This window comes from Chenopodium quinoa, unplaced genomic scaffold (assembly GCF_001683475.1).
Source record: "Chenopodium quinoa cultivar QQ74 unplaced genomic scaffold, ASM168347v1, whole genome shotgun sequence".
Taxonomy (NCBI): Eukaryota; Viridiplantae; Streptophyta; class Magnoliopsida; order Caryophyllales; family Amaranthaceae; genus Chenopodium; species Chenopodium quinoa.
In genome coordinates this window covers 20,326,197-20,344,763 of record NW_018742204.1, presented here as the reverse complement: position 1 = coordinate 20,344,763, position 18,567 = coordinate 20,326,197, and the positions used below count along the sequence as shown (strand labels likewise).

Here is an 18,567-nt window from a genome sequence, read left to right as displayed (position 1 = left end):
ATAGCTTAAGAAATGATGTTCAAGGCAGATTCTTTGAATTGTTAGATAAAAATATTATGCTAAAAGAATCCCTTGAAAGAGTCAAGAGTGAGAATATCATGCTGAATATTGAATTGACTCAATATAAAATGTTGTGTACTAACATTGATTCTTGCAGGTCTACTGAAGTTCCTTTAATCATGTTTAATAATGAACTAGAGCATGTTAAGAAAGAGATAAAGGAAACCAATGATAAAAATGAGAAACTAGAAAAGGACCTAGAAATTGCAAGAAAAAGTAAAAATACAGCAAGCACGGGTGTTCCCAAGTGGGTAAAGGAAGCTCAGACAAAAAGAACAGAAGGTCTAGGCTATGTTCATAAGAAGAAGTCCACTGGAAAGAAAAAGAAATATGTGAACTTACCTAGTGAGACCGTTTGTTCTTTTTGTGGTAAAAAGGAACATCGCAGTGAAGAATGTACTAAGAAAGCAAATCTGTACAATAAGAATGTGAACTATGTTTGGCAGAAGAAATCTGATTTAAATGTGTCAACACAGGAACCCATGAATGAAAGGGTTCCTGCTACTAACCCTTAATTTCTTTTGCAGGTCGCAGTGAGGGGGAACAACCAGTGGTACCTCGATAGCGGTTGTTCTAAGCACATGACAGGAGATGAATCCAGATTTCTCTCACTGACGGCCTATACAGGGGGAACAGTGACCTTTGGAGACAATAAGAAAGGCAACATTGTTGCTGTTGGCAAAGTAGGAAGGTCAAGTTCCCATGCAATTGACAATGTATTTTTTCGAGGGTTTGAAGCATAATCTACTCAGTATATCTCAGCTTTGTGATAAAGGAAACTCTGTAAGCTTTTCTTCTGAAAAATGCAAAATCATCAACAATAACACTGGAAAAATCGTTTTGGAAGGAACTCGTAAAGGGAACACGTATACCGTGGATCTTAACAAAGTTCCAAAATACAATCTATCCTGTTTAAGTGTTATTGAGGATGATCCACTTCTATGGCATAGACGTTTTGGACATGTTAGTCTTTCATTGCTTGACAAATTAAGGTCAAAGGACTTGGTAATCGGATTACCTTCTATCAAATTCCTAAATGACAAAATTTGTGAAGCTTGCATCAAAGGAAAGCATGTTCGATCATCATTTAAATCAAAGAAAATGGTAAGCACCACAAAACCATTGGAACTCATTCATATGGATTTGTGTGGCCCCGTTAGAATTCAAAGTAGAAGTGGAAAAATATATGTCTTAGTTCTTGTGGATGATTATTCTAGATTTACATGGGTCATATTCTTACATAGTAAAGATGAAACTTTTGATATGTTTATGACTTTCTTGAAAAAGGGCTTAATTAGGCTAGATTTTATTTCTACTGAATGTCAAATTGCTGATATATTAACTAAGCCTTTAAGCAGAGACAAGTTTGAAAAGATGCGTGTGGAATTGGGGATGCTACGGCTAAAGTGATTTTTGTTTGGAACCCCTAAGGTAAAATCGGATGTAACTAACAATGCTATGCTCAATCTTGTGTGCATAACACAGCTGAAATTACCCAGGGAAAAGATTTGTGAAGTATTGAAAAGTCACTTATACATACTTTTAATATGTTAAAAATATTGAGCCATGTTGTTTCAAGTTCCCTTTTCATCATTCTTTATTCTCTGTATTATGATCACGTAAATTATCATCATAATTTACAATCCATTTGCACTTACCATTTTTTTATATTGTTAATTTGTTTTCCTTCCTATTATTATCTTTTTTGCCTTCCTTATTTTTTTTATCTTTTATTCTTATCTTTTATTCATATTTTTATCTTTTTTTTCCTCCTTATTTTCCTTTGTTCAGTTCTGCTTTTATTTGTTACGTAAGATAAGAAGCATGTATATCAACTCCTTAACTTACGATTTTATTTTATCAACATTGAATTAGATGAGTGCAATTATTTCACCAAATTAAATCCTACTACCTCTAAAACTACTCCACTACCTCACCTTTTAAACCGTCATTTTTCTTTCTCACTCCTCCCAATTAAACTCTTCTTCTTCTTTTCACTCCACCTTCACCTATCAAATCAATTAAACTCCCCATAAACTCCCATAACCAGCCTCACTCTCTCTCCTTCCTATTCACACTATTCATCTTCTCCTTCCCTTCATTTTACCTTCAACACCATGAAAACCAACCGAAACACCACCCCAAAAACCCGATCACCACCATCCAAACCCTCCTCAAACACGGGGTCTCCACAACCGGTGCCAATTGCGATGGTGCATCCATCTGCTCAGCCAAAGAGGAAGGCTAAGGTTGTGAAGGGCGGCGACAGGAAACGGCGCGCAACCACCAAATTCCCATCATGGAATTACACTCTCGGATATCACATCAACTATGATTGGTGTGTGGCGAGTAAGTTCACTGAATTTACTTCTTTAATTGATTATCAAAAATGGACTCACTTGTTCCAGAATTGTTCTCATTACCCTGTTTATCCTAAACTTATTTATGAGTTCAAAAATACCTTTCAATGTGATAATGGTGTGTGCTCGGCCGTAGTTAATGATATTCCAATTTCGATTGATGCCAATTATCTTGGAAATCTATTTCAAGTTCCTGTTAAAGGCTATTGTTCTTATTTAAAGCACAAACAATCTGTAAATATTGGCCATAATGATGAATGCAAAATCCTTCAATTTATTGGAGGAAATCCGAAAGTGAAAACTACTCACCATCATGCCCTAACACCCCTTCATAAGCTACTGTTTACCTTCACCTGGAAGGGTATAGTACCCCGTTTACAAAAACGGAGTACCGTATCACTCTTGGATGCCTCCCTCATATTCTGTCTTGCATGCAAAATACAGATTAATTTCCCTGCTCTAATGATTGAACACTTGAATTTTTATGCTCAAAAGACCACAATTCCATATGGCTCTTTCCTTACTGTGTTGGTCAAATCTTTTGGTATTGATGTTGAATGTGAATCCCCAACATATCTCAAACCCGATAATATCCTCTCTGAACAATCATTACTTAGACTGAGTCTTAGGCTTACAAATGGCAAAGTATGTTTTGTGCCTCGGAAAGGAGGGGAGAAAAAGAAAGGGAAAGGGAAAGAAGCTGAGGAAGAATGTGACGCAAGTGATGAGGAGGGCAGTGACCAGGGTAGTGAGGTTGCTAGTGAGGGTGCTACCACCTCCAGTGATTCTGAGGGAGATAAGGAAGAAGAAAAAAGTTCTAACGGAGAGAAAAACAAAGAAAAAATACTTGAGGGAGATGTGCAAGGAGAAAAACAGGAAGATTCTGAGGGGGAACATAAGGAAGTTTCTGAGGGGGAAGCTCGAAAATCTGACTCACATGAGGGGCAGGGAACTGATCAAAGTGAGGGGGAACATACCACAGACTCTGAGAGCACAGCTGGACCACCTGTCATTCCTGTGTTTACAGGGGGCCTTAGAAGAAGTAAGAGGAATGTGGTCAAGCCTGCCCTTTCTACTACACACCCTGTGACTGTAGAAACCATCAGCTCCTCAGACAAATCTGATCCCACCTTCAAACCTACCCAAGTCCCCTTTGCCATTGAACCCTCTTCTATTCCTGTCTCATCTACTAGGCAGCCTCCTCATTCACCTTCTCCTCCTCCATTTCAGCCTACTGGCTTTGCTGCTTTCTCTGGAACTCGTGTGTTTGTTTATGATTTTCAACAGGTTAAAGCAGATATGGAGAAGTTGACTACTCTGGTGAGCAAGAAACTGGAGGAAATGGCCTCGGAATTGCTTTCTCTTAAAGGCCAGGTGCAGGCTCTGGCAGAATCTCAAGCAACCGGATTTGCAGGCGTGGAGGCAAAGCTTGCACAGGCTGAAGGCAAGTTTAGTGAAGGCAACAAGGAGATCTTGGAAACTATCAACAAAGTAGCCTTTGAGGAAGTCGAGGAAGACTCTATTGATCCCACAAATCCAACCCTTGATCCTACCAATGCAGCCTCTTAAATCCTTGATTGCACTTATTCTAATTTCATATGTTGAACAATTTTATTTTGGTTTTGTTTAATCTCTCTGAACTTTGGTTTGTACGCCTTTATCCTTTGCTACATTCTCTATGTTCCTCTTCTATTTCCTAAATCGGAACTTGGCTCGTATTTTTCATATGATTGTGTGTGTTTGCTGATAATTTGGTACCTAACTTATTTTTGCCTTGCATTATTTGAGCTCACTATTCCCTACGTAGTCTAGTGGGAGTATAGCAAAATGTTTTTTTTCAATCTTTTGATAATGCCAAAAGGGGGAAAAGACAAACTTCATGGCGGCTAAAGTGTTTACCAAGGAACTCACACATCGAAGGTACAAACTTTTGCTAAGTTCAGTTTTTAAAGTCTTTGTTAATTTTTCTTTTGCTCAGTTTTTTTTTTTTAAAAAAAAAAAAAAAAAAAAAAAAAAAAAAAACTTTTTTCTAAGTTCTTTAATTGTTTTTTTTTTGTTTTCATGCCTTACTTTAAATTTTTGTTGCATGCCTGGATGATTTTATTTACCTAAGTTTGTCAATGTTTGTCATCATCAAAAAGGGGGAATTTGTTGAGCCTTTTGGTTTTGATGGACAAATTGACAAACTCGACTAATGAATGTTTTGAGTCTTTGGTGAATAAAGGATTCAAGCAAAGTTCGTTCCGGAGTAGGAACTTGGATGCGGAGTAGCATTCTCTAAAAAGCCTCGTGCAAATCTCACGTTCTAGTTTTAATTGTGAGCACTCAATATTATAAAGTCGGAAAGGAACTCAATGACTTATGTTAAAAAGACTACTGGAATAAAAGTTAGTTTTAAAAGATAATTTCTTAAAGAAAAGATAATTTGTAAAAGTTTTAATAAAGATAATTATCGAAGATAATTATCTAGTTGTTTTAATAAATAATAAATTTATCTTTTCAAATAAAATCTTTTTAAACAAACTTTTGATAATCTTTTTAAACAAATATTTGATAAGGATAGCAAGCGGTTTTTCTGTGTGAAAATCTTTATACGGCTAATGATTATCAAGTTGTTTAAGATAGTGGACTAATTAGATAAGGCTAGGAAACCTCTTCATGATTACCATCTGTCAAGATAACTCCACAAGTTGTTAGTGGGTTGTTGGCATGTGGACGTGATTATAGTGGAGGTTAATGACTAAGCCTTCTCTATAAATACTCATGCAAACTATCTCAGAAAGATATAACTCTTGAGCATAAAAATTCCAGTAGCCTTCTAATAACATAAAGAGAGTTATTATCCTTCTTATATTCTTGAGTGCAATAGGTATTTGTAATCACATATTGTATTCAAGTACTTAGGGGTTGGGATTGTGAGTTTGTAAAGTGAGGTCAAGGAAGCTTCGTTGCTGAAGGCTTCTGTGAGAGTTGGGAACAAGTTCCTAGTTTGTGGAACTTGTTAACGGGTTTGAATCTTCACTTGTAAAGAGTTTGATTACATAGTGGAAATTTAGAAAAGCCTATATCTTCTCTCGTCATTATTTCATTTAGTTAAATTCCGCAAAAGTTTTTAGATTTCACCTCAAATACAATTCACCCCCCCTCTTGTATTAGCCAGTTAGACTTTCATAGCCCTAAATTCTGTGACCGTATGAATGTGTTGTATTACAGCGAAATGTTTAAAGATATGGGTGTGTAATAAGTTTGTCAAGCCATGCAATCCTCTAAAAACTACCGGCTTATCACCTAAAATTTGTAATTAACGTGTTGATTGTTTGGAATCACGAAGGGAACAAATCATTGTATTCCTAAGGTAATGTAAGTACTACGTGTATCAAATGCTTATAAGAGCAACTACAATTGTTGGCTAATTTATTTAATAGCTTGGCATGCCACATCATCTTCTTAAGCTACAACAATTCAAGCTAATTATTGCTCCAATGGTTAAGCTAGTTGCAAATTAATTTATCTTTAAATTAATAATATTTTTTTATCTAATAAATATTTGCCAAGCTAATTAGCTCTACAAAGCTAATTTGCTTGCCAAAACTAATCATCAAGATGTGCAACAATGGTGTAGCTACTAGCTTAAAATTTTTAATATTTGCAACCCTTTTCCCAACCATTGGAGTTGCTCTAACCATTGTCCACTATTAAATACTAATTATAAAAACCACTACACAACCAATATATATATCTCAAATGCTTGAAGCCAATATCAGATTTTACAAAAAAAACCTCTACGTAACAATTTTTTTTTTTTTTAATAATATTGCGACATTTTTTTTTTAACATTTGTTAATGCATTACTTCAACCGTTGATATTTTTAATAATGTATTTTGTAATAATTATAAAGTAAAATTTTAACACAATTAATATTTAGATGGACTTAATAAGATCACATATGACTATTTTTTCACCAAGTACAATAACAAATCATAAAATGCAATTAAAGTAAAATATATCATATATGTGCGAATAATATACACAATAGATATGTTACAACTATTACAACTACAAAATGGAGGAAATGTATTTGAAATTAATAATGGATCAACATAACTATTACCTGTACATTGTTTGCTTGTAGTTTTGTAAGTATAAAGTATGAAAACATAAGAGCCCACCACAGTCTTCAAGCCCAATTAAAAACAATGGCCCAAGGTAAACAAATTTAACATCTATGTTATCAAAATCATCTCAACAGAACCCGTCAAAAAAAAAAAAAAAAAAAAATCATCTCAAAAGAAAAAGAAAAAAAAAACCCTTAATAAAAAAGTCATCTCAAAAGAAAAAGACAAGAAAAAAAAAAAAAAACCCTTAGAATGTCTAACTTAAAATAAATATAGATTTGTACATTTTAATACTTGTTATATATTGAGTATTTGAAGGTTCTAACTATAATAACGACAAAAATACTAACATTATGATCATAAAACAATAGCACAACAATTGCTATTGACATGTTCAACTAAGATTTGGTGCTTTCTTACTATAGTTCAATGACTTCAATCCTTACTCCCTAGACTACCAATGTGTCTTGTTATTCAATAATTCAGTAGTTTAATTCTAAGATAGTTTAAGACTTTAAGCAACATCAACTCTCATCTTGCTTCACTCACAAAATCATGAGTCACGACTTACACAAAGAATTAACGAGTACTAACACTATTTATTTTATCCGCATAACACGAGTAAGGTACAACCATATGTATCATAAATATACACATTCCAACACAAACCTTCCTAAGTTCCTATCAATCCAATACTGATAAAATTTATATTTATTCCACATTTCGACAGATCAAAAACCAATCCAGAAAAACACAAACTAACAACCATAGATTAAACGGAAGGCCAAAACCAATTTGGAAGTTTTATTTAGCAGGATAAGGAAAAGGGCCCCTCCTTCCTTAAATTTCTAATTTCATCACAATTCCCCAATTTCCCTCTCTCAAATCCCTAATTTCATCTTCAACAAATCTCTAAATTCCCCAAAATTCCAAAATGCAGAGCACATCAGAAGCAAATCAGCGGATTGCCAGAATCGCAGCTCATCTTCATCCCCCAAATTTCCAGGTAATTTTTTTATATTTTTTTTCTCTAATTTTTTCTCCTGTAAATTTCAATTTCGATGATTTTGAGAGAATTTTGAATGTTGGGTAGATGATGGAGGGAAATTCGAGCATTGGGAAGATGAATTGCAGGGCAAAAGGAGCAGCACCTGGATTTAAGGTGGCAATTCTTGGTGCAGCTGGTGGAATTGGTCAACCTCTTTCTATGTTGATGAAGATGAACCCTCTTGTTTCTGTTCTTCATTTATATGATGTCGTTAATACTCTTGGTGTTACCGCTGATATCAGTCATATGGATACTGGTGCTGTGGTATGTATGCTCCTGATTTTAGTTTTTATTGCTAATTTGATTGATTTTTGGTAAATTTTTGTTGGATTGAGTAATTAGGACTGTTTGAGCTAGAATTGAGGTGTTGTTGATTTCTGTAGTTATTGTTTTTGCTTGAATTTTCTTTGTTTGATTGAAGATTTAAGTCATTGATCGATGTTTAAGAGCTCTTAGGAGAATTTTGTTGTTACACTAATGTTGGTAGTAATGATGCAGTGAGATATTTATGCTTTAAAATTGGTAGATTTGAAAAGATCATCAGTTTGATTTTGATATTGGGTTGATTGGAGTTGGGAGTAGACATGGGAAGGAATCTTGGGGCTCGGAGTTAAGATTGAATCTTATGGCTTAATTAGTTTGGGTATTGTCTTTTGTGATGGTAACTATATTGAAAATGTGGCGACCAAGGTGGGTGTTTTAAGAAGGGAATCTTGCACACAGTTGTAGGTTTATGATGGAGTTAGGATTTTTGGGTTTTTGATAATTGATGTATAATGATCTTAAAGTGAAGTTGTTGATCAAATGATCTAACTGCATGTAACTTGAGAGTTGCTATTGTTAGATGAATGCTTTGACAAACTGTTAACCCCAACTATAAGCTATTGGTTGTGGAGCAATGGCAGTAGCGGGGAAGAATAGGATTTTCTTACTCATTTGGTCGGTTAAGATTACAGATAATTGACATGTAATGTAATGAATTTAGAACTCGCATAAGTTAAAAATTCCTTGGAAAGAAATTTTTTGAATTTTTTTCCCTCCCACTCTTGCTCATCTTCCCTCAATTCTACTGGTTCTTGCTCGGATTTTCTTGGAACTGATTACCATGTTTCACTTGGTAGGTGCGTGGTTTTGTGGGGAAAGACAAATTGGATGAGGCCTTAACAGGCATGGACCTTGTCATTATTCCAGCTGGGGTTCCAAGAAAACCAGGGATGACAAGGGATGATTTATTCAAAATCAATGCTGGAATTGTTAAGACAATCTGTGAAGGAATTGCTAGATCCTGTCCTAGAGCAATTGTCAACTTGATCAGTAATCCTGTGAATTCTACAGTTCCAATTGCCGCTGAGGTTTTCAAGAAGGCCGGTATATACGATCCAAAGCGCTTGCTTGGTGTCACAATGCTTGACGTTGTCAGGGCCAACACTTTTGTGGTATGTCTTATTATTCATTGTTTCCTTGTATACAGTATACTTTTAGATACTTCTGTCTTCATTTTTTGCTTTCCAACATATAATCCAAGTTATATGCTGTTTGCTTTTGGGTGTGACTATTTCATGAAATATTGTTATGATATCCTGATTTTCTCATCCTTGAATTAAGTCATGCTCAAACTTGATCACTCGATTTATCTTTGCACTTTAAATAGGCTATGTCATTGAATTTTTTATTTGCAATAAATCAAATGACAGTAACGTGGATTAGTGATATCGCATTTAGCCCCTTACAAGATAAATGAGGTTTTTGGTTGTGTCCTCTGTCCATAATCCTTACGTTTTCTTCTCCAAGGAAAGCTAGAATGAGCCTCCACATGAGGTACCTTTCTTTCCCACCTAAGGAAAGCTACTGATACAAATCAATTAGTAATTGGTTTACTGTCACCAATCAACAAACCCATGGATGAATATTCAGTTATTCAGATTACCTGCTCCCAATATGAATTTTTGTGGCAACATCCCTAACTATGCTAACTGCATATGAAACACTAGCGTGGTAGCACCATTACTTCTTCATAACATGTGCCCCCATAAATTCTGACTCTAGCTGCAATGATATCCCTGAATTGGTCCCCTGTTAGTGCAGTAAAACCTCTCTCTATTTCCTTCCAATGCATACTATCCCTGGTGACATAAAGTTTTCATCTGGACCAAATTTTTTAATCTTTTATTTGAGGTTAACGAATCCATTTCCCTGCAATGGGGTAACAACAACTTATTTATGCTTGACTTGTGGTTCCTCTCTTCTAATCCACCATGCTCTGCAAAGTAAAAGACTGCATTTACTGTTATGGCATGAGCTCCTTGGTGGGCCTCATACATCATAACATGAAATTCAAATCTTATATGTGGTCTGTTATAGTTTCTGACTTTTCTCCTCCCATGAATTTGTATTTATATTTCTACAGGCAGAAGTTTTGGGACTTGATCCTAGAGAGGTAGATGTTCCCGTGGTTGGAGGCCATGCTGGTGTTACAATCCTTCCACTCTTATCCCAGGTCTGTAACGTGAATGTGTATCTGTTTTGAAATTCTAATTTACTGAATGGTGCAATGTTACAGTTTCTTCTTCGATGCAGGTTAAGCCTCCATGCAGTTTTACTCCTGAAGAAATCAATTACCTGACAGACCGCATCCAAAATGGTGGAACAGAAGTTGTTGAGGTTGTTTTTTTATTCAACCCAGAATTTATTTTTAATTTGACTGATAACAATATTTGCTTGTCCCTAAATCCTGATATTCTTGTTTGCTTGTCAAGCTTTTGATCTTTATTTTTTTAGCAAGTAGATGGTCTTTCCTCAATTTAGATTGTTCTTATATGGCACGAGCTTAACAACTTTTCCTTTTCAAACAATTACCCAAGATTCTGACAATATATGAAATCATTTGCCTTTTCACTGCTTTACTCTGTAAAGTTAATGCATCATTCTCAACACCTTTTTAATTAAAGTCTTTTCCTTCAATTGTTCTAAGTGAGGATATGGCCAATTGATCAATATTTCTCTTCGTTTGAAATTTTAGTACTACCGCCGTTTATATTATTTGCAACGATTAGACATTTTTTCCTCTCCATTGTATGTCAAATCGTTGCAAATAATATGAAACGGAGGTAGTATTTTATATGTGGCTGACTTACTTTGATGCCTACGTTATTTTCTGTAGACCCATTCTATTTACTTGATGATATACAGGTGCATTCTTCTATGCAGAAGTCTTAATGTCTTAATTAGCGTTTCCAAAACACAGAATATTTATCTTGCTTAGTGTTTTTCAAAATTTACGCCGTACTTGGTTAGTGCGAGTTTAGGCTGTGAATAGATAAGCAAGTGGAAGGATATGAAAATTATGCCTTTGCTCCCACTTTGTATGTTTTTCCTTGGAGCCTTCATTTGTTGCCAGATTAAGATAGGATTTTAGAATTCATTTTATTTGGCCTATTTGAACTGAGAATGAATTTGCTGTTAAAGTATCAATGGGCTTGATCATTTTTTGGCTCTGAATATTTTTCTATTTTGGCAGGCAAAAGCTGGGGCTGGATCTGCAACCCTTTCAATGGTAGGTAGTAATTTTCAATTTGATTTTCATGTATACTTTAACAAAGGGAGGGGTAGGTGATTATTGTATTTTTCTAACTTAAGTATTTAATGATTTTTGGATTTTGATCGATTATTATCACCCAGCCCCCGGCTGCTCTTTTTATAATGAAATCAAGACTGATAGAAGTATATTCTTCAAACTGCAGGCCTATGCTGCTGTTAAATTTGCCGATGCCTGCCTTAGAGGTTTGAGAGGAGATGCTGGTGTTATTGAATGCTCTTTTGTGGAATCTCAGGCATGTTAAATTCTCTCTTGCACGTACACACTTTATTACTTTATATAAACATGTGCTGCTACTTTTCAATTCTACTTATTTCATCTGATGGGAGAACAAAGATTTATTTCTTACTTGTAGGTGACTGAATTGCCATTCTTTGCAACAAAAGTAAGGCTTGGTCGCAGCGGAGCCGAGGAGATTTTCCCACTTGGCCCTCTAAATGAATATGAAAGGTACATGAACTTATAGGTTACCATTTGAAGCTGAATTGAGACAATATAAGTATATAGTACTAGTGTTTTGTGATCTTTCTATGAAATTTCTTTCTGAATATAACTTTCATGATTGTATGTAATAGGGCTGGTTTGGAAAAGGCGAAAAAAGAGCTGGCAGTGAGCATTGACAAGGGTGTGTCCTTCACGAGGAATTGAAACTCATAATACGGGCAAACTTATAGCTGGTGATTCTCTTGTTTGTCAAATGTATTTGAAAAATTGTCATATAATCTGATATGATCGTTAGACATTCAGGAGAATGATAGTTTCTTTTCTCTTTTACATCGAAATACTAGATCCATATTTTACTTGTGTTAGGGTTTCTTACCTCCTTTCTTGTAATCTTTCATCTACTGTATAAGACTTTGTAGCTCATAGTGTACAGAAAATGACGTAAATCCTGTTGTTAAGTGAGCTATCAGAAATCTGAAAATAAATGTGGCTGTGAAGTCCATCTCAAATCTTCCTCTTGTATTCTCTACTCTTTAGCTTGTTAATTAGCAAAAAGTTGACCTGAATAATCTCAAATCTATCCTATTCTTTGCCTGTCAAAAAAATATATTTTTTTCATCTATATATTTGGTACAGCATACTTATTTCCTTGTGACTGCTTTCAAAGAGAAACTAAGAAAGAAAAACTAACTTTTTTTTTACAACTATTATTAGATTTTTCTAGAATATGGGTTATTGTTGAATAATCTAAAGGTATTAATCTTTTGGGATTATTCATGTCAATATTCTTATTGTTGTGGCATATTCCTCTTTTGTATGGAGAAGAAGATATGGTATTATGGTTGGTAACTTGGTATGGATTGTTAAGAGAGCATCGTTGTACAAGTGTTGATTATAACGGGATTACTACTTTTTTAATAGGGGTGTTAAATACTGCCATCAAAATGATCAAAACCGCCAACATTAAGTGTGAATAAACAACCATACCCTTAGTACTTCACCACTATCTTCCCTCTTGCCACCAATCACTAATACCTTGACATCACCAACCCAATTAACGACTAACACCACCACCACATTGACCGGCGACAACCACCACCACCACTACCCTAACCAGCGACCCGCCACATCCCCCTCATAGACGACCCACCTCCTTCCTTCTTTGGCGGAAAGGTAGTGTTTTTTTTTTGGCAACCGTACTGACCGGAGCCCAAAAAACCGGTCACCGGGCGAAACCTTTTGACAATGATTATATGTAAACTTTTATCCGTATTTAAACAAGTTCATTTATAGATTAGTTTGATCAGAAGGTTATTCATTACTTTTAGCTGGATTTTGATCGAGTTCGTTTATGAGTTAGAGTATGTTCACATTTATTAAGCTAAATTGAACTGAACTGATTAGAGCTGAATTGAACTGAACTGAGCTGAAATGAATATTTTATGAGAGAAGGAAATTAGGAGCTGAACTGAACTGAACTGATTGGAGTTGAATTGAACTGAATTGATTGGAGTTAAATCGAATTGAATTATATTGAATTGATTGGAGTTGAATTGAACTGAACTGATTAAAGCTGAACAAAACTGAAATTAAGGGTCTGTTCTCTTGAAATGTTCAGCTCAGTTCAGTTTAGTTTAGTTCAGTTCAGTTCAGTTCAGCTCCTAATTTCCTTCTCTTATAAAATATTCAGTTCAGTTCAGTTCAGTTCAGCTGAGTCCAGTCAAAAAGAACAGACCCTAATCTGTAATGAACAAGCCTCTAGTAATTTGATTACAAGGTTTCAATTTAGGAAATTTGAGTATTAGGTGGTTTATCACTTCTTTTTTTAAGATTCTTTAATCATTACAGTAAATTGACGGAGAATATATTGAAAGTGATGAGACAGTGCAGTTATGTAGAAGATGCAAAATAATTTACTTTACAGAAAAATCTATCCAAGCACTGTTAATAACTTCAAGCTAAAAATTCAAAAATATCTTGTGCTATTGTTACATAATACAGTATATGGGCAAAAACCGTAATTTTGATCCTATACATAAGGACCACATGATACGAAGCAATACAAGTAAAAAATGAAAAAATAATTTATCTATATGTATTATACTTCCTCCGTTTTTTAATTGCAATGACGCAATGTATGAAAACTTACATTATTCATACACATTCATTTGATCTTCTTTTGGGAGCTATACGTCGGAAAAATAAACTCGTGTTGGATCTTGTTAAATATGTCTGAAATACGCTTTTAAATTATATCTTTAAAATATTTGAGTTACAAAATGTGCATTGACGAGCATATAATTTCTTGCCATTTAAAAAAAAAAAAAAAAGGAAAGAGTAATGTATTTTGTAAACACAATAGCTTTATTTTATTTCAAATTAATACACAAAGTATTCTTTTAATAGCATGATGGTTGTCAAATGACAAAAATCTCTTATATTTTAGGAAACAAACCAAAATTTTCAATTTTCCAAAAAGTGGACTAAAGCGGCCCGAAATGAAGGCCCATTGGATTTAGATTAAACTAAGTGGGCCCGAGAATCTATGGACATGCAACATCACATGCACCATGTTAATAATACCTCATTCATTTATGTTAAAATGAGATCATAACATACCATGATCTCATTTCACATAAATAAAATCTAAAAAAAGTTTTTGTTTTTTTAATAAAAAAAAGAAAAAGAAAAGATGGTTTAATGATAATGAGAGCAGACACGTGGAAAGCAGTGAATGAAGAAAAGAAACAAGTACAGATAATCAAGAATTAGATAGTAGAAGTAGGCCCACCTGAAACTGAAAGGGAGGGAGTACTTGAGTGACTTCAGCAAGGGGTATATCAGTAAATAAAGTGGAAAACCGAGTGCAAATAGTAAAGTAGAAGACTGAAAATTCCAGATTCGCGGGAGTCCCAAGAAAGAGAGTGAGTGGTAATGAGTTTGACTAGATTGTACGGATCATTCTCAATACTGTCCTAATTTACGATATACTCCTGGAATCTAATCTACCTACCATTTTTTTTATTTTTTATTTTTTTTAAAGGGGGCAATTAATTCTACGAAAGAACAGGAATAGTAGCTGATTTGTAGTGAACCAGATTTTGCTATATTTGCTCTGGATGAATCTTACCCGTGTAATGTACTCCCTATCTCGTTTATCCTCCATAGGATTTTCTAATGTGTCATAGACATTGTACTTGTAGGTAAAGGTGTGCAAAAATCAGACGGGGTATAGGGATTTAATCCATGTAGATTCGGGTTTATTTTGATTATGATATTTTACAATGATTTATATTTTTATACTGTTTATTCAACCTAAATAAATTGGATATATTTTACTCCCTTCGTTCCCTTTTGATAATCCCTTATGCGCATTTTTTACGGGAATTAATAAACACAAATAAGAATAGTTAAAATACATTTAAAAAGTAAATTGACATTGGGTATGCAAAAAAGTAGAAAAAGAAAGTAATAAAAGTATTTGGGAAAACAAAATTTACATGGGAAAGTTAAATTTGCACAAATATTGTTGCAAATTGGAGGGAATTTTGGTAAAAAATTAATATTAATGGTTGTTAGAAAAAACAAATGGGGTGAACATTTTGGGACTAAAATTTGTCCATAAGGGACTATCAAAAGGGGACAGAGGAAGTATTAATCACTAGGTTAGCACCCGTGCGATGCACAGATTTCACAGTAATTTATCTTTCGATTTTTCTAAATTTTGTTTTCATTTTTTTTTTAGTTCAAAATGTTCATAAGTTCACTTAAATTGACCTCAACTATGCTAACAACTATTATAATGACTCCAAGAACCTAATATCTACATAAATTACCAAAATAATAGGTATGTATTATATAAATCAATTACCTAAATAATACGGAGTAGCTATTACCTATTTAAACTTAATTAATATTTTGTTTTTTAAAAAAAATAGCTTCTGAAAGGGAAATCTTTTCATGAAATAGCGCCACGTGTACAATTTTTTAAAAAAATGACTTCGACGGTTGCTACTTTAGTATTAGTTATATAGATTGGATTTTGTATTATGCTTAACTAGAACGTACTAGTGTTATTACACAGGATATTTACTCATTGCGATGAATTTTTGAATATTTTGATTTATTAAAAAATGTAAGTAATACAAAGGTATGAATCCTCTTTATATAATAGACAGTTATTAATTAATTGGAGGTTTGGAGTTTTGTGGTTGACCGTTGAAAAATAAAACTCTTAAATTATACGCCGTGTAATAGATTATTATATATATAAAAAAAAATATACTCCTTTTGTGTATAAATAAATGAAGTGTTTTAACTTTCACGAATGGTTGAAATTAAAATACTACCTCCGGTTTTTTAGTTGACACCTTTTGATTTTTACACTATTCAGTATTCACACACTACATTTTGACTCCCTTTTGTGATTTATAGATACGATAAAATATAGTCATGTGAGATCTTGTTTGAATCGTCTTGATATATATTTTATTAATATCCCCTTTTTTATAATTTTACGACATTGATAATTTGAGATATTTAGTGTTAAAAACATGCGTCGGCAAGCGTGATAATAGAAAGATGTCAAGTTAAAAAAACGGAGGTAGTAATAAATAGTGGGGTTTTTTATGATGACCATTAGTTATTGTGTAGTAGAATATTATTAAAAATAAAGTAGAAAGAATATTATTAAAAAAATATAGAGAGTTACACTAAAAAAAGGAAAAGTTTTATTTATTTAAACATGGTCAATCGGCCGCAAATGAAACACAGTAGCATTATTTAAACACAGAGGGAGTACTAATTAGAATACCAATTTTATTGTGTTTTATATATATATATATATATATATATATATATATATATATAAAAAAAAAAGCAAGCAAAACCTATTATTAAAGGATCAATTAGTAGGATCAATCCCAACTTTGCTCCGGGCCATAATTAATTTCAACTTTCGTTTATTTTTTATTAATCCCAATTTTATACCTAATTTGCTTCCATTGCACCCTATCGGCCACCTAACTTGATATAGCAACTTACCAAACATGTTTCTGCACGTGATCGGTCCAAATTTGAAAAAAAAAATTAATTAATTAATTAATTAATTTTTTTTATACAAAAAACCCTAACCCTAACCCTAACAAGTAGGTGGCAGATTCGATCCTGCCGTTTTCAGCAGGGTTCCTTCCTTCCCCCGCCGTTTTCTCCCCATTCCCCCTTCGTTTCCTCCCATTCCCCCTCTGTTTCTGCCCCTTCCCCTCCGTCCACTAAAATTATTCCATTTAAAAATGGAATAAATCTAGAAATAGGTTAAAACTAGACTGAGTTGAAAATTTCTTGGTTTAACCTCAATTCCCGTCAAATAAAATTTAAGTTTAAATCCACACAGCGATGTACAACCTTGTGATCTTGTGGATATATGGGTACTTAATAATTGTTTCTGGAAACAAATTTCTCCTAGCGTGTAAGGATATTTTAGGTACCAAGATGTCCAATGTCGTCCAAATTTACTTGAGTTCCGTCTTGAAAGGGAGTCTAAGAGCTCTATCTGCCTGCAAGACAGAGAGAATAAGTTGTCCCGGGAGTTTAACCCGAAATCGCCCCTTTCTAGATATAGAGTATAGAAGAAATGGGAGATTAGAAAAGGTTACCCATCATTAATCATTGGCTGGTATTTATAAATGTACTTTCTTGAATAGATTAGGGGTAAATCTGTGAATTTTGGTGATTAATGGATGATTAAGGCCCCATTCTTTAGAGCTGCTTTGCTCTGCTCTGCTCTGCTTTGCTGAAATCTGCTCTGCTATGCTCTACTTAAAATTAATACTTAATATTAAATTATTATAATAATAATTAATATTTAATAATAATAATAAATAATTAATATTTAATAATAATTAATATTTTATAATAATAATAATAAATAATTAATATTTAATTATAATAATAATTAATACTTAATAATAATAATAAAAATAATTAATTATTGATATTTAATAATAATAATAATATTATTAAATTATTAATAATTATTAATAACAATAATAATAATAATAATAACAATAATAATTAATATTAAATAATAATAATAATAATAGTAATAACAATAGTAATTATACTAATAGTAATAATAATACTTATAACTACTAATATTAATTATAATAATAATATTTGATTTTTATAATAGCAATTAATATTAAGATAATAACTAATATTTAAAGATAATACTAATTATTAATTTTTAATAATAATAATAATTATATGATAATTATAATTAATATAATAATAATAATTTAACTTTAAAAATTTAATGATTATAATAATTATAGTAGTAGTAGTAGTAGTAGTAGTAGTAGTAGTAGTAGTAGCAGTAGCAGTAGTAGTAGTAGTAGTAGTAGCAGTAGCAGCAGCAGCAGCAGCAGCAGCAGTAGCAGCAGCAGTAGTAGAATTTGCTCTGCTCGGCTCGGCTGAAATCTGCTCTGCTCTGCTCTGCTCTGCTGAAACCTGCTCTGCTCTGATCTGCTTTGCTTTGCTCTGCTGAAATCTTCTCTGCTCTGCTCAGAAGCTCAAAAGAACAGGGCCTAAGAATGATGGGCTGGATTGTGGAGGGGTAATTGTGTGATTTGAGGTGTATTAGGCTTAAGACATGTACTAGGCCCAAACATAAATAAAACTTACTTAGCTCGTTATTAGTTATTATTATTATTATTATTATTATTATTATTATCATCTCAAAAACAAAAGTCATACAACCTACAATAAATTAGTGGGAAGCCGAGATACAATCTGGGCCCCCACTCCTCTAGCTATTGCAAATCCTACCCTAGTGAAGATATGAGCTGCAGCACGAGCCCCAATGTCTTGCGTCGTCGAGAACCTCTGAATCCGCTTCAGTAACGCAACAGCCTCTTTCTCTAATTCCCCAAGCGAAGAAAAGGAGA

At 33.5% G+C, this 18,567-nt stretch overlaps 2 protein-coding genes across 2 annotated transcripts; both read left to right on the top strand.

Annotated features, from left to right (window-relative positions):
• Window positions 1–1,271: 1,271 nt before the first annotated feature.
• On the top strand, window positions 1,272–4,399 carry LOC110722342. The gene is made up of 2 exons (XM_021901619.1): window positions 1,272–1,424; window positions 2,781–4,399. The coding sequence occupies exon 2, from the start codon at window positions 2,883–2,885 to the stop codon at window positions 3,987–3,989; it is 1,107 nt and encodes a 368-aa protein (XP_021757311.1). The 5' UTR covers window positions 1,272–1,424; window positions 2,781–2,882; the 3' UTR covers window positions 3,990–4,399.
• Window positions 4,400–7,249: 2,850 nt separating this feature from the next.
• Window positions 7,250–12,132, top strand: LOC110722334 (malate dehydrogenase, glyoxysomal-like). The gene is made up of 9 exons (XM_021901613.1): window positions 7,250–7,542; window positions 7,630–7,848; window positions 8,706–9,020; window positions 9,992–10,081; window positions 10,162–10,245; window positions 11,102–11,137; window positions 11,325–11,414; window positions 11,535–11,629; window positions 11,755–12,132. The coding sequence occupies exons 1-9, from the start codon at window positions 7,471–7,473 to the stop codon at window positions 11,825–11,827; spliced, it is 1,074 nt and encodes a 357-aa protein (XP_021757305.1). The 5' UTR covers window positions 7,250–7,470; the 3' UTR covers window positions 11,828–12,132.
• The last annotated feature ends 6,435 nt before the right edge of the window (window positions 12,133–18,567 follow it).

Excerpts from the sequence above, each read along its gene's own strand:
- LOC110722342 (XM_021901619.1), top strand. The coding sequence starts at position 2,883 with ATGATTGAACACTTGAATTTTTATGCTCAAAAGACCACAATTCCATAT.
- LOC110722334 (XM_021901613.1), top strand. The coding sequence starts at position 7,471 with ATGCAGAGCACATCAGAAGCAAATCAGCGGATTGCCAGAATCGCAGCT. Across the intron at positions 10,246-11,101 it reads GTGGAACAGAAGTTGTTGAG|GCAAAAGCTGGGGCTGGATC; the intron begins GTTGTTTTTTTA and ends CTATTTTGGCAG. Across the intron at positions 11,630-11,754 it reads CCTCTAAATGAATATGAAAG|GGCTGGTTTGGAAAAGGCGA; the intron begins GTACATGAACTT and ends TGTATGTAATAG.